The sequence below is a fragment of the Pteropus medius genome, unplaced genomic scaffold (assembly GCF_902729225.1).
Source record: "Pteropus medius unplaced genomic scaffold, Ma_sr-lr_union100, whole genome shotgun sequence".
Classification (NCBI taxonomy): Eukaryota; Metazoa; Chordata; class Mammalia; order Chiroptera; family Pteropodidae; genus Pteropus; species Pteropus medius.
Window position 1 is genome coordinate 25,033,346 of NW_024349801.1, and position 16,075 is coordinate 25,049,420.

General features: G+C 38.5%; 1 protein-coding gene across 1 annotated transcript; it reads left to right on the forward strand.

The window, feature by feature from the left end:
- The first annotated feature begins 704 nt into the window (after positions 1–704).
- GATM (glycine amidinotransferase) lies at positions 705–14,803 on the forward strand. The gene is made up of 9 exons (XM_039888241.1): positions 705–964; positions 2,453–2,671; positions 7,852–8,047; positions 8,823–9,013; positions 9,980–10,117; positions 10,261–10,425; positions 11,883–11,946; positions 12,169–12,285; positions 14,274–14,803. The coding sequence occupies exons 1-9, from the start codon at positions 896–898 to the stop codon at positions 14,384–14,386; spliced, it is 1,272 nt and encodes a 423-aa protein (XP_039744175.1). The 5' UTR covers positions 705–895; the 3' UTR covers positions 14,387–14,803.
- The last annotated feature ends 1,272 nt before the right edge of the window (positions 14,804–16,075 follow it).

A 16,075-nucleotide genomic window follows, 5' to 3' on the forward strand; every position in this document is an offset into this window, starting at 1 on the left:
AACGTTAAACTGAGTTCTCTGTTTAGCACAAATCCATAGCAATAAAGACTTTGCATTGTTAGGGAACTACTTTTCTAACAAATGTATCCTAATCAAACTGAAACGAAAATTTAAATACATGAAATAGAAGCGAAGAAACTAACTGTAGTCCTCTCTTACTTCTGGCCCACATTTGTCTCTATTTTCGTGATTGAATTTCTCAAGCCAGGGGCACATGGCGAACGACTATTTGAAACGATAAGTATTCCAGAGAACACCTAACAGGCTCGTGGGTGGAAAGCGCAGCACCGCGGGGGGGAGCGGAGGACCTGAATTCCACGCTAAATCCTTTCTAGTCTCAATCCCGGTGTTGCCCTGAACAGCCACCTAAACTTTAGATGCTTTCGTTTACTGTAATATAAGGGGACTGGGTCAGTGCACACAGATGAATTTAAATGTGTGATGTACACACGCCTTGCATGCTTATATCCTTAAATGTAAATTTAAAACAACAGTCGTAATACTCTTTAATTTACTTCGTCAGAAACAGCGTGCTCCTCTCCTTCCCTGAGACACTCGTGGCCTCCTTGGGCGAACCCAGGAGAGCCTTCTTCCAGCGCAGCAAAAGTCAGTCGGTGGATTAACTGACTAAAAAAAAAAGGGTGGGGAGGCCGGGGCACTTTACCCTGCGCCGGGGGCAGTCCCTAACCTTTCCTAACCCCAGGCGGCCCCACGACCCAGCCACCTGTTCCCGGCAGCCAATGGGCGCGCGGGGGGCGGCCGGGGCGGGGCGACCGTACAAAAGGCGGCGGGCCGCGCGCCCCGACACCCCACTGCGGGCGCGCTCTCGGGAGAGCCGAGCGACGCGGCTCAGCGCCAGGACCATTAGGCTCGTGGACCAGCCGGGTGCGGGGAAATGCTGCGGGTGCGGTGTCTGCGCGGCGGGAGCCGCGGCGCGGAGGCGGTGCACTACATCGGGTCTCGGGTGCGTGCGCCGCCCGCCTTGTCCCCTCGCTTTCCCCAGCCAGCCCTGCATGACCCCGTCCCTTCTGACCCGCCTTGGAAGTTCGGCTTCAAGAGCCTTTGCTGGCTGCCGGGAGCTTGGCGGTGTCCCAGGAAACGGGGGGCAGGCGTTGGGGCCGCACCCTGTGGATAGGTTGCTTTCTGCGCGCGTCGGACCTCGGTGGCGATCAGCGCAGGGGGCGCCGCTCTTCCCAGCAGACTCTTCGCTCCACGGAGCTAGCGACCGGGGGAGTAAAGGGCTGGGGTGACAAGTAACACCTCTTAGTAAAAGCATGGTGTTATTGGGGTTCATTGCCTTGGGTAGGTATGAAGTTGGGCATGAGTATGGGGTGGATGGACGGGAGAAGAAAGAAGCAAAGTATGAACTGGGGATGGAGAGGGAGCGAGCAGGCCCACCCCAAGTGTAACATGGAATCCTGTGTTGCGAGAGGAGTTGGAGCGAGTTTGCTCTGTACCCAGAGTTTCTGCCTGGTCCCCGCCCTCCGCTTCCCTGGTTCGTGAGCTGAGCGCGTGCCTGCAGACCCTTCCTAGCTCCTAAAACAGAAATAGCAGGGCAGTTTGGCTCCCCCAAGCAACTGGATTCAGAACAGCTGTCACTCTCCTTGCTTTGGTCCCCATTCTGGCTTCCCCTCCTGCCTCTCTCTAAGGCTTTTAACAGAGTAGGATAGAGATTTGGGGACTCGCGTTTTGCCCGGTGGGTGAGGGACTTTCCCTGCTCTAGATTTTTATAGGACCTGCATTTTCTAAAGGCTTTTTTGAAGTTCTTAGATCTCCTTTCTAGTTGTTTAAATTTGTGCTCAGGTTAATCCTTGTCTTGGCTAGGGGACTGTGGGCCATCTGTAAAATGGAGCAAATGGCATTTGATCATTCTTAGAATGTAGTACCAAAGAATATGAAGCGTGTCAGCAATGAAAGATTTTTGATTTGAAGCTGATTATTCTGAAAGATAAGGACCTTTACATATTTTTACTTGGAGTGCGGGCGGGGCGTGGGAGTCTAACGTTCGTACCTTTGATATTGAAGGGTAAAGGAGGCTCCCTCCCCCAGCTAGTCTTGGCAGGGAGACATGGAGCAGCTTTCTGTAGTTTTCTGGGAAGAAGGTGACCCATCATCTGCAGACAAGATGGTTAAAGTTTGACTAAAGCTTGATTGCAGAAAACTATTCTGAGATATAAGTGTGTGATCACTGGGGACAAAAATCTTCTGAGGGGTTTTGAAGAGTTAATGCCAATTAACATAACATATAAGAAGATAATGTGTAAGTAAAAAGAAAGGTAAAACTTACCTGTAACCCAACTACTTACCTATAAACTAACAACTTGGTTTATACACTCCAAACGGATTTTAAATGTCCCATTATGTTGTCTTGAGTTTTCATCCCACTGCTACTTACCCCTCCCCGCAGGTACTATATAGGACTACACAATAATCTTTTCTTTGTTTTTGGAAGCTTGGAAGAACCTTAACAGGATGGGTGCAGCGAACTTTCCAGAGCACCCAGGCAGCTACGGCTTCCTCCCAGAATTCCTGTGCAGCTGATGACAAGGCCACTGATCCTCTGCCCAAGGACTGCCCGGTCTCCTCTTACAACGAATGGGATCCCTTAGAGGAAGTGATAGTGGGCAGAGCAGAAAACGCCTGTGTTCCACCATTCACCGTGGAGGTGAAGGTAAAGCAAGAGTGTTCACGTGTCTGAAGTGGGTTCGCTCCTCACCTTCTGCAGTCTGGCTTCTGCTCTCACCCTCATCCTCACTTTAGCTTACTCCAGAAGCCCCAAATCTAGTGCTTGATTTTAAGTTACCTTACTTGGCATCTCTGCAGTATTTGACACTACACAAATGATGACTCCCTCCAGATTCTGCGAGACTCTTTTTCTGTCTCAAAGCTTCAGCTCCCACTTCCACTCAGGTTCAGATTTCTCTCCTGAACTATGTCCAGATCAACTCCTTATCACATATTGCAACAGGATTAAAACTTGACACATCTTGAATTCAGTTGTTAGTCACTCTGCTGAACTGGACCCTTCTTCGTTTCTTCCTTTTAGTTTTTGGCATTCGTATTTACTCAAGCTGAAACACCAAAGAATCATCTTTGATTCTATTTCAGTCACCTCCGTGTCCATTCACCAAGATCTAACAAGCCTTTTGTCAAAATGAACCTTGCCTCCATGCTTCCGCGGCTGCCTTAGGTCAGGATGTCATCTACTGCCTGGACTATTGCAGTTAACACCTAACTGGTCGCCTTAATTTGCTCTTCTCTCCAAACCACCTTCCAGCTTTGATCAGTGATTTTTTTTAAACCAAAATTCAATGATGTTACTCATCCTGATGTTATCACGTCTCTATATTCTACCCTTCCCCCAACATACACACTACGTAGGATAAAGTCCTCATTGTATTCAAGATCCTTCACAATCTGGCTCTGGTCTGCCTTCCCATTTCACTCACAGACTCATTTAGACATGTGTTAATGTGACAGGTTAGCAGGTTCATTCCTGTTTGGGTCTTTCTCACCTCTGATATTCCACTTTGGTTTTAAGCAGACTTTTTAAGATAACCATATAAGCAGCCAAACTGTTCCTCAAACACACCTCATGACTTTGCTCCTACCTAGGTCTCCCACCCAACTTCCTGCACCCCTCTTATGACCACCTAGCTCCAATAGCACCTTCCACAAAGTCTTACAGGATTTCCCTGTAACAAGTAATATCTCCCTTTTAAAAAATTCCTAGTGTTTCTTCATCTATAATGGCTGTGGCCAGGGCCTCCATGGGTTGATGTTCAGGTTGTATACTGCATAAGGGTCCCATATCTAAGGGACTGCCATCAACACTGTAGACACAGTCTAAGCTTCCATTAATGGTGTGTTACAAATATATTTTCAATGTCCTTATATTCTTCCTGAATATTTACATTTGTATTTGTAATGTGGATTGAGGAAATAAGTTCTGTTATATCATTGTCATCATCATAAAAAATGTTGCCTACCTTATAGCAGGGCTCCAGAGGTATTAGCACAAAATGACTTAGCATTTGGAGAGAAAAGATGTTCACGTAGAAACGAAGACTAATACTAAGTATCTTATGCCAACCAACTACCAAGGCAGTTGAAATGAAGTGCCAGGAGAGCTAAGGAAAAAACAATGACCAATTGCTGAATAATTAGGCAGTCTTAGCCAAGAAAATGATCCTTGAGTAGGACCTCGAAGATAGAGTAATAGAAAAAGTAATAACTTCTAATTGTTCTAAACTACCTTTGGTTCTGATATTTGAAATTTGATGAACAGATTAATTTATATATCATCCACATGTTTTAAAAGGCATGATCTTTTTAAAGTCTTTTCTTGGAAAGATGTCCCATCCGCTAACCATTATAATTGGGTGAAATTAAGTTTAAAATTAAGGCATTAGTTAATCCTTCTTCTTGTCTTTAAAATTACTGACTTTTATACCATGTGATCTTATAGAATCAGAATTCTCAGACATTTTGAGGTTTTTTTTGTCACTTGATTTATATATAACTTTAGACTTTGTAATTTCATGGGCTTGTGGGAAGTATACCAGGCTGAAGTCAGGAGACCAGGATTGAATTAAATATTTCATAAAGCTTGATAGTTAGTCTCGGTTAATTAGCTCTTTGACCTTGTGCAAGATTCCAGAAATTTCTGGGCCTTAGTAAAATGAAGATATTAAGAAGTTTGCTATCTACCTAATGAGATAAATATGAAGGTAAAAGGTTACATGTTAAGTATCTTAAAAGACAAAACCATAGCTCATTATAGTTATATAGACCCAGTTTGCTAATTACATTACAAAAGTACATTGAAGGTATAATGGTTGTAGATATAAGTAACATTAGCAGTATTGATATCATTCATTTGTCTGGTTACTTCTGCTTTATGTCACATGCTTAATCTAGGTATTGATGGAAAGGAAATAAGTCTAAGACATGTATGGTCCCTAGAAGGCAAGGCCTGACCTTCTAGTTGGAGGGTAATGACACAGATGTATTAATCAATTTAGGGAACAATGAAAGATAAAACAATATCATAAACTGTTTATATGCAATTAGAGCATAAAATATGTTGGAAGATGTAAGTGCTAGAGAAATTTTATGGGAACGAGGAACATAGCTGTCAGGAAGCATAATTTTTAAATGCTAAATGGCTTTTTATTCTTCAAAACAGTAAATACTTCCCATTAAATATGTGCTTTTTCTTTTGCTCTTGCCCTTTTTTATAAATCACTGATAAAGGACCTTTTATAAAATACAAAATCAATCAAAGTTAATATAATATGTTTACAGCTATAAATAAGAACCTTATATTGAGATTTCCTAGCCTTCCAAAGACAGTATTTAAAATCCATTTGTCAAACCCCCTGAAAGATTTTAGGCTCTGAAAGACAACAAAGTTTCTAGAATGCAGCCACATCTCTGCAACATTATTAATATTATATGCTAAGCATTTAATATAGTGTTTGTTTATCTTGCAGACACTTGGTAAATGATTGCTAACTCACTTAGCAGGGTTATAAAGAAAGTGTAAATAGCTTCCAACTATCTCTTAGAAAATATAATGTGCCATGATGATTTGGACTTTGTATAGACTTAGAGTATGAGCTATACGAGGAAACTCAAACTTGTTCAAACAACTTTTTTCTCCCAGGGAAGTTTATATTTACCAAGGCAAGCGTCACTCTGCACAAATAATCACACAGGGTACTTTGGATTGTGCCTGGCCAGACAACATGGCTGTGCATCTGCTGTAACCTATTGTTAAATTTTCAAAGACTTCTTGTCCCTCAGTGGACTGTAAGAGATGTGCCTGGCATGAGAAGGAGGAAGTGGTGAATGGATGTAGTATCAGGATGTGTCTGAGAGGAATATAAAGAGTCATTTTTATCCTCTCCTTCTGGCTGCTGCTGCAGGACTTCCTAGGCGTAGAAAACAGCGGAGTGCTTTTGTTTTGTTTTGTATTTAAAAGAGTAGATTGATCTTAAAAACTACTCACATTTTTAATACCGATAACATTTTTCATGGGCCAGAAATTGAGCCTGTTGTTTGCATATAGATCTTCAGAAGTAAAGCAGCTAACTAATAATTTAAACGGGGGAGGGGAGGTGTATAGGACCAGATAATAAATATTTCAGACTTTGCAGATTACAAGTCTCTGTTGAAACTACTCAACTCTGCCATTGTAGTACAAAAGCAACCATGGACAATATGTAAATGAATGAGTGTATCTGTGTTCCCATAAAACTTTATTTACAAAAACAGTTGCGGGCTAGATTTATTTAGCCCGTGGACTTTAGCTTGCCAACCCGTTTTAGAGCTTCACTGGCATTCTTAGTGTTTGCAAAAGAGTGGTTTTTCATATTCTTAATCTTTCTCCAGCAGTCTCAGCCCCAGTCTAACTGATGTGAACCTTGATACTGAACTAACAAGAAGCAGGTCTGCCTCCATAAGTTTGATATTTATTAGGTTGAGGTGAAAATAAAAGTAAAAACAGAAAATCCAGAAAAGAGATTGTCTTTGACATTAAAGAGCTAGACATTTAGACATACTCTATTTCATTACCTAGTTTTCCTTTCTTTATAGCACTTACCACTATCTGAAATTGTCTGATTTATGATGGAAACCTTTTTATATGGGGTGATCAGGACTGGTCGTTGGTTAAGCAATGCTATAAGAAAATATTTCTTAAATACCTGCTTTAAACATTTTTTTTTTAATGTAAAATACTTAAATGCACATCACTTTGCCAACTTTTCGATGACAGTCCAGAGCATTTGAATCTTCTGATTGGCATTCCGCTTTATCTGTCTGGACAAATTACATCCCCATGCATCACCTACATTTCCCAATGTATTTCTTTAAATCGAGAACTTAGCTGCATGCAAAACAATCTCAATGAATAATTCTTCCAGATTTTTATACTTTTGAAAATCGGTATTTTATAGTAATATTTAGCAAATCGATTGAGCCTTTTAAAAAGCATTCAGCTGTTGTCCATTTAGTTGTCTTTTAAAATACATGTAAACCTTGGTTACTTTCTAAATGTTAAACTTTTTTTTAGTTACTAAAAATTTGTGAATTCGTTTATCAGATCACTTTCTTCTACTATGTAAGGACCTGAAGCAGTATGAGAGTTTGGATGGATTGGAGAAAGGAAAGGTGTGGTGAGGTGAGACAGGTTGGCACGAGGAGGGTAGGAAGCACCACAGGCAGACTTGTACTGCTGCACAATTTTGCCAAGTGGCAATTCTGTTGAATGGGAAAAATCAATAATGTTTTTTTAAGAGAAACAAAGCATATATGAGAGTATGTCCCTAACCTTTATGGAGGCAGTATTCTATTTTCCTATATCTTGAATTGCAGTTTTCCAGACAGAATTCTGGGATGCATGGATAGCCCTAGGTTTTATCTTAGTATAAGTGCGCTTTTAGTCTCTTATGCTATTTCGTTTGTTCTCTTATTTGATTTCATCGAGACTTTCTAACAGGGCAACCATCTCCTGGTTTGTCTGTGAAACATGTAGAAACTGGCCCAAGAGGATTCCGAGACTGTGTGAGGGTAGATGTGCTGTGAGTAGGAGGGCATGAGATCTCAGACAGAAGGCGCAAAAGGTCTCAAAACATTGAGGGAAGTTAGAGTTCTTCACTCAACAGATATTGAGTGTCTTCCCAGAGAGGTGCTGTGCTCGGTGCTGGGGATCAATACTTCACAAGATGTGATCTTTGTCTCAATTCTGTTAGGCTATATAAATCATAGTTCACCACTTATGAATCTATCATGATAGAGTCGTATTTTTCTCCTATAAATATTTCACTTACTTTCTTCTACTTCTAGGCCAACACATATGAAAAGTACTGGCCATTTTACCAAAAGCATGGAGGCCATTATTTTCCCAAAGACCATTTGAAAAAGGCTGTTGCCGAAATTGAAGAAATGTGCAATATTTTAAAAATGGAAGGAGTGACAGTGAGGAGGCCTGACCCCATTGACTGGTCGTTAAAGTATAAAACTCCGGATTTTGAGTCTACGGGTAAGTGATGTCATATACCTAAACTGCTAGTATCTTAATTTTTAATTTATTTCTTAATATGTAAGGAGAAAATTCTGATAATTTCTCAGAGATTCCTTTGTTTTAATAATCCTTCAAAACTTTAAAGATAATTAAGGAACACTTAGGTTCTTTTTGATATGATTAAGATGTACACATTAAAGATTCCATTGTAAATCTGGAATCTCCCTGAAAGAAACAGTTTTTCTAAACTTTATGGTAATTTTCTTACACAAGAACAGTGGATTCTATTTAATTTTCCTCAAGAATAAAAGTTAAGAGAGGAACAGAAACATTCCCATTTTATTTTTAACTGACACTGTTACAAGATTGTTCCTGTGCCTGAATTTAGTGTTCTAATTTATAGTTCTACAAGTCATCCTTGGCCCGATTTTTATCTTGTGGTACTGATATTCCCTGAAGAACTGTTTCTGTGTAGCAAGAAGGGAGCTTACAAAAGGTGAAAACTTGGCGGCTCAAGACCTCTTTGAATAAGGACTAATTATTGTTTCATTTTTTTTCCTTTTCATTTCTCTCTTTTTTGCTCTGGCTTCACCATCCTCACACAGAATTCATGTTAACAATCTAATATGTATCATTCCATATGTTTTTCTATTTGCATATAATTGTATACATTCACACATAGAGATTTTCTGTAAATTTTTTTTAACCGAAAAAATGGAATCATAAAATATAGACTTCTCTGTCTTTGAAATTAGCATTACTGAGGTGATTGTGGGCCTTTTTGGTCTGACAGGTTTATACGGTGCGATGCCTCGAGACATCCTGATAGTCGTGGGAAATGAGATTATCGAAGCTCCCATGGCATGGCGTGCCCGCTTCTTTGAGTACCGCGCATACCGGTCGATTATCAAAGACTACTTCCACCGTGGCGCCAAGTGGACTACGGCTCCTAAGCCCACAATGGCTGATGAGCTTTATGACCAGGTAAGCTCCTGAGTATAGCGAGCTTATTAGTAAATTTTCTCCATAATCCACAGAGAATGAGATAGAGAGTCTCAGATACCTTGTATTTGCTATGCATTTCAGAAACCGAGAGCATCACCTGCTTTTTTAAAAATGATCATTTTATGATGAAAATAAGAGTAAATGATATAGTGATAATAACAATAATAGTAATAATAGCTGCCCCTTATTTGATGCTTGTCATGTGCCAGGTCTTGAGTTAAGAGCTTTATTTACATCCTCAATCCTGTTTATATGTCACAACAACCCCATGAGGGAGTAGTATCATTCCATTTCAGGGAGAAAAACTTGCCTATTCATTGTTGAAGACAGAAAAGTCACTAGGCTGAACTCCATTCTCTTCTTTTAGAGAAAGCTTTTGGTCTATAGGCCGAACTCACAGTGAAAGGAAGTGTGTGTCCCTTATTAGATCACTACTTGATCATTTATAGAAAGAATCAAAAAATCAAAATTTCTTCTAGAAGTTTAAAGACATAGTAATAAATTCATTCCACCACACCCAGTCACATTTGGCAGGGGAAGCATGGGATCTCATTTTATGGTAAGAGCTAGGCTCAGGACCAAGTTCCTTTTCTAAATACAGAATGACTTCATCCTGTTGACTTTCAGTATTATAGGTAGCTACATAAATCAATACATGGGTCATGGAATATTTTCAGAATCAGTACTGCCTCTGTACTGCTTGCTTTTAAGTATCAGGAAATTGCTATCATGCTTAGTTTTTAAATGTTTTCTTAAATGTTGATTTTTTTTTTAGTTTGGTTGGCATGGGCCTACATCTGCCCTGTGCATTTTTTAGTCTAGAACAGGGTAGTAGTATTTTTGAGAAAAAAATGATGTTAAATTAATTTTCTTAGTAATGAATGTCCTATAAATAATTTCTTCATGAACCAATGCATTGTGTGTGTTTATTCTTGTTCCAATTAGGATTACCCCATTCGTTCTGTGGCAGACAGACACAAATTGGCTGCTCAGGGAAAATTCGTGACAACTGAGTTCGAGCCATGCTTTGATGCTGCTGACTTCATTCGAGCTGGAAGAGATATTTTTGCACAGAGAAGCCAGGTGGATAAAGGCTGCCTGTGAAATTTCACACTTTCTTATTGTATTTTTAATTTCTAAATTCAAATATTTTTATTGTAACTATTTTTAGTTATCTAAATATAGAACTGAATCTTTATAGATTTATGTCTTTCTTTTATTTTCAGGTTACAAACTACCTAGGCATTGAATGGATGCGTAGGCATCTTGCTCCAGACTACAGAGTGCATATCATCTCCTTTAAAGATCCCAATCCAATGCATATTGATGCCACCTTCAATATCATTGGACCTGGTCTTGTGCTTTCCAATCCTGACAGACCATGTCACCAGGTAAGGAAAAGTAAGGACTTTGGAAAAGTAAGTCTAGCAACTGAAATAAAAAATCGCCATTTTTATTTTAAGCACTTCTGCGATTCCTAACGGTTCTAAATGACAAATTCAGCAATGTTTAACATTATTATGATCAAAAATATCCAGCACTCAGAAATACACAGTGTAATGTCATTAGACTTTGACTTTGGCTGCTTGCTGCTGCCAGAGTCTCAAGTTTGTGCCTATGGAAGTGTTTTTATCGAACAGAGTGGTACTGCAGTGATTCCCCCTTACCCAAGGGGATATGTTCCAAGACCCCCTGTGAATGCCTAAAACCATGGATAGTACATGGATAGAGCCCTGGATATACTGTGTTTTTCGCGTACATACATACCTATAATAAAGTTTAATTTACAAATTAGGCACAGTAAGAGATTCACAACAATAACTAACACAAAATAGAACAGCTATAACAATATAACGTAATAAAAGTTATGTGAATGTGGTCTCTCTCTCGCTCTCAAAATACCTAGAATTTTCCATTTATTATTTTTGGACCTTGGTCGACCACGGGTAACTGAAACTGTGGAAAGCGAAACCGCAGACAGGTGGAAGGACTACTATATCTCATAACTTGTAACCCGGGTTCCACAGCAGCTGAATTGCAAACAGGATGATTCCTGCATGTCTGGAGCACTGCCAATGGGCAGTGGGTGTCTTCTTCCCTCTCCAGTGGGTCAGGCCTCTCTTGGCCAGCCCTACCCTGCAGGGAGGAACAGAGATGCTGCACTGCAGCTGGTCTGTCCCCATCACCTGAGCCTCCCACTTCAGCCTGCTGCCCCCTACTTCCAGTTGGGTGGTGAATGATTTTGTGTTATCTGCTAGGCTGCGGTACTTCTTTTTAAAATCATGATTTTACCTTATAACTTCATTTTTATGCCATATATTTATACCCAGTGATGAAGATTAGTCATTTTACTTTAATATAATTCATTGATATACTAAGTGGGTATGTGAACATAGGGATGGCTAAGTTACAGTTATGGTTCTTTGGGAATACTACCCAAACATTTGTCTTTATACTATCACGCATGGACTATGAAGTGGATGGACTATGGGTTTGACACAGTCACATTTAATGAGGATTTATCAAGGACAGTATCTTAGGTATTTTAAAATCTCTTAAACCTGAGAAAAGCACAAGAATATTTTTAAAAGCTTTAACATTTCTGTTACTTTTAAACCTCAATTTGGTAATGTGGGGATTTTATGTACATTTTAAATTAGGATTTAGACAAAATCATCGAAATGTTTTGAAATTTTAATTTCTTTATATTAGTTGAGAAGACGGCTTCTCAAAAAAGAATTATTAATCATAAAGCCTATCGGAGACCAAGAATGATAAAAATAATATATATAGATTTAACCCTCCTTGGGTTTGGGGTTTGTTTTTGTTTTTGTTTTTGGTCTTGCAGATTGATCTTTTCAAAAAAGCAGGATGGACCATAGTTACTCCTCCAATACCAGTCATCCCAGATGGTATGTTTACTTTTATATACTCATAGACTAAAATGATTACTTCAGTCATCAAGGATATTCATAACATTTATAGATTAATTGTCTTAAGGTTAAAATAAAATTTTGCAGGGAAAGTGAACTGCTGAAAGAATTGAACTACCTCTTTAGTATTCTTCACTTTCAAATCTTTGCTTTAAACAAAAATGAAAGCAGACATGATTTAAAAGTTGTTGCTATTTTTAGATCACCCACTCTGGATGTCATCCAAATGGCTTTCCATGAATGTCTTAATGCTAGATGAAAAACGTGTTATGGTGGATGCCAATGAAGTCCCAATTCAAAAGATGTTTGAAAAGCTGGGTATGTACAATAAATGAAGCATGTTGTCATACATGAAAATGTTAAATGAACTAAAGAAATGAAATACTAGGTCTGATGTATGCTTTATCTAATTCCCTTTCTGTTCCTATTAGCGGTACCAAGTTATTATTTTGTAGATGGACAGTATTTTTGTTTTCAGCAGTCATAACATCATAAGGTTGGAAGAGTATCCCAGACTCCTCAGGCACTCCCTTAGCAATAAGTGTATCCATCTTCTGTGACTTACGTAAACTCCTGGTGCCCATGTATGGAGAGCTACCCCTTTGTAGATGAGCATAGAGATTATTCAGCCCTGCCCCAGATAAGAAATTGTTGAGGATCCTTTAGAGTAATTTAATTGTCATTACATATTTTAAAGGACTTATAAGGATGCAGATACAGAAGTGACTTTATATGTGTGATAAGTACAGTGAACAAAGTAATGGAATGCAATAGAGGGTGTCAGTAAATCAGTCGACTTTGAACTAAAAATCAGAACTGGTTTTTACTTAGGTGGGAGTTTGCTTGTCCTAATATTCAAAATTTAGACTAGTTATTCTAATACTGCTGAGAATAGTATTGAAAGGAAAGATTTTCATATGGTTCTTATATAAAGTACAGAAGTATGTATGATGATCACTTTTAACATGTATCCTAAGTGTCAAATAAAGCTAGGTTGTACACTTGTAATTGAGTCATATTTTGTCTTATATTTCCAGTGTTACGACCCAGGAAAAATTATTTGACCCTTTGACACATCCCTCTTTAATGTAGTATCAGTATAAAAGGATTGGCCTGTCAGGTCTATATTGAGCCCAAAATAATGATTTAATCCCTAATGCTATACTACTTTTTTATGGCTTTCATTAAATTACCCAAATGCTCAGGTTATTCAGTTTCTTTGTCCATTAAGATTTTATTGTTTCTCATCTTAAAATATTATTAAATACCAAAGATCTGGTTTGTCTTTTTTTTTTTTGTAATAAAGTCTTTTTAGGCATAGGGAACTTAAAGCAAATTTTTTCAAGCAACTGAATTCTCTCCAATTCAGGATTAATGTAGATCTAGCAATCTGAATAAGAGATACATCTGTCCATCACGAAATATGCTTGTGTTTAAAAGCCCACTCCTTATCCCAAGCCCACTTCTTACCTCTGTCCAAACCTTTTTCTTACTCTTCAGAGCCCCGCTTAGTCTCACTTCTCAGGAAAGTCTTTCCGGGTGTCTTCTGCTGCCTTCCTCTCTCACCATACCAGTGGAATCTTTAGTGACTCTGTAGCTTATCTCTCTCCTCCAAATAATGGGTTCCTCGAGAGATGAGAATAAATTGTTTTAAAACCACATTATGCCGAACAACAGGGTTTTCCTAAATACTGTTGGGTGACTGTGCCATAAACATCGTACCTGTGTCAATAAAAACGGTGCCAGATTAAACTAATTAATTGTCTTGAGTAGCTTTGGTACCCAGCTGACCATACAACCCAGATATTAAAGTACAAGCTCTGTTCCATTGTTTCCTTAAGGCAGCCTGGTAAAAAGTTAATGATGTCAGATAAATTCTGCTTATATGTGAGTAGGTAAAGTTAGCTTCTCAAGTTGGCTAAATTATACTTTTCCTACTAAATTGACATGGTAAAATTAAAAACAGTCTGATAAAACAGTTAAAGCATAATTCTAAAAGGCCTTGAAATTTTAGTGCTTGATCATTTCTGAACATTTGACAAATATGTCTGCTCATCCTACCTATTCACTTGTGAATAGTCAGTAGCACAAAATTGACTTCAGAGTCTCTGTTAACTTTTTGGTGAAGGTTTTATATTAGCAGTGGAATAGATCAAATGAAATATAATTGATGAAAATAAAATTGAAAGACTGTCCTGGGTCAGAGTAGACTGAAGGATTCGAATGACAGGAATATTCCTACCCATCTTTAGGCTTACTTTCATGTGAGTCCATCTAACTGGTCACGTATCTCTCTTTCAATGCAGGTATCAGTACCATTAAGGTTAACATTCGTAATGCCAATTCTCTGGGAGGAGGCTTCCACTGCTGGACCTGCGATGTCCGGCGCCGAGGCACCCTGCAGTCCTACTTTGACTGACCGTGCTTGATGGAGCTTGTGGCTTGGCCTCAGATAAACCTAGGACGCATAGGGACAAGGTTCATTCTCCTGCTTTAAAAAGTGCATCAACTGTAGGGCTTTAAACAATCATATCCTTAACACGGGTCTTAAGCCTGGTTTATGTTTATTCCTTTTCTTCAATATAAGGAAAATAACTTGTGCTAGGTCTTACTCTCTACTCCTAAATTTATTTGCTGTTTGGCTTCAAGCGTAAAAATTTGGTGAAAGTGTCCCAAGACAAAAATTAATCATTTGAGTAACTTGGAAGCTAATATTTAACTATCTACCTCTGTTTTTAATTTTCTTTCCAAAAGGCAGCTTGAACTATTGGTCCTAATCTTCAATTTTTTTTTTTTTAACTTTTTGCTAGACTTGTGAATGTTTGTATCATTTCTTTTTTCTGAATGAAAGACTTAGAATGTACACAAATATTAAGTAAATCAGATAATTATCTCTTTTTCTAATAAGAAATACTGTTAATTTTTAATTTTTGTTTTTAAAAAATAACATAGACTATGCAAACATTTAAGTGAATTTTCCATGAATGTTGTTAATATTCTCATCTCAACACTGGTGATATTTACTGCTAAAAATGTCTTCATACAATTTACCTCATTTCAAGTGATTTATTTTAATCTCTTTCTCCTCTCTAAAATTTTACAGAACTATTTAGTGCAATAGGATATAACTGTCAGTTTCCATTTCTAAATTTTGATGTTTCATATGTAGTGTATACAAGGCATCTTTTGCAATCTAAGATTTGTTTACAGCTGTGCAAATTATTTTAAGCCCAAACTTTAAAAGCATTAAAAAAACTAATGGTAAAACCTACATGCGATGTGAGATCATTTTCATGTTGAATATTGTACATGTATTTTTATTCTAATAAACTTTTGTGTTACAGAAGGGATTTTATTAAAGGTTGGCGTCGGTCTAATTATTTTGAGCATAGGTAAATTGTAGGATCTAGCTCCTGGGACAGACCTAATGCTCTGAAATAATCAATATATCCATCCCTAGTAGATAAAAATTTAAACCTAATACTTGTATTCAAAAATGTTTCGGAGAGTCAAAATTTATTTATCAATTTACTCATTCAAAAATATCTGAATGTCTTCTGAATATACGGGAATCACTCTAGGTCCCCGTGGGGGAAAAAAGTCTTTTTTCAAGATGCTAAATGTTTTGATTCGTGAAAAATCTCAAGGGGGTAGGGGAAATGTACTTTGACGTGAGTCATACATAGGTTTTGACCATGCCTTTTAACTCCTTTATATCCTGGTGTCCTTTTTCATACACCACAGAATCACCTATCAGTCCTACACTTGGACTGAATCCTGCTTGAGAAATCTATACAGTCATGTGGATTGGTGCACACTTGTAGTATATATTTGAAAGTCTACATACTACTTGGAGATTCTATTATACACCCCTCTACATTCTCCTCAGTGGCTATTCTAAATCTTCACTATGTTCTCTTACTCGATCACACTATTTCATTTTTCAGAGAAAATAGAGGCCGTCAGGTGTCAGTTCCCTCAGCTTTTCTGCTCAGTCCCGTACAGATATATCAGCATTTGCCTTCTCTGGTTAAAGTTCTTTCTCTCCTTGCTTTTACTGGCTAAGCTTCTAAAGAGAAAAGTCAGACCATCATCTCATCACTTGCCT

Bases quoted from the DNA above. Each gene is read 5' to 3' on its own strand.
- GATM (XM_039888241.1), top strand. From the start codon at position 896: ATGCTGCGGGTGCGGTGTCTGCGCGGCGGGAGCCGCGGCGCGGAGGCG. The intron at 2,672-7,851 runs GTAAAGCAAGAG...TTCTACTTCTAG, and splicing joins CATTCACCGTGGAGGTGAAG to GCCAACACATATGAAAAGTA. The intron at 10,118-10,260 runs GTGGATAAAGGC...TTTTATTTTCAG, and splicing joins TTTTTGCACAGAGAAGCCAG to GTTACAAACTACCTAGGCAT.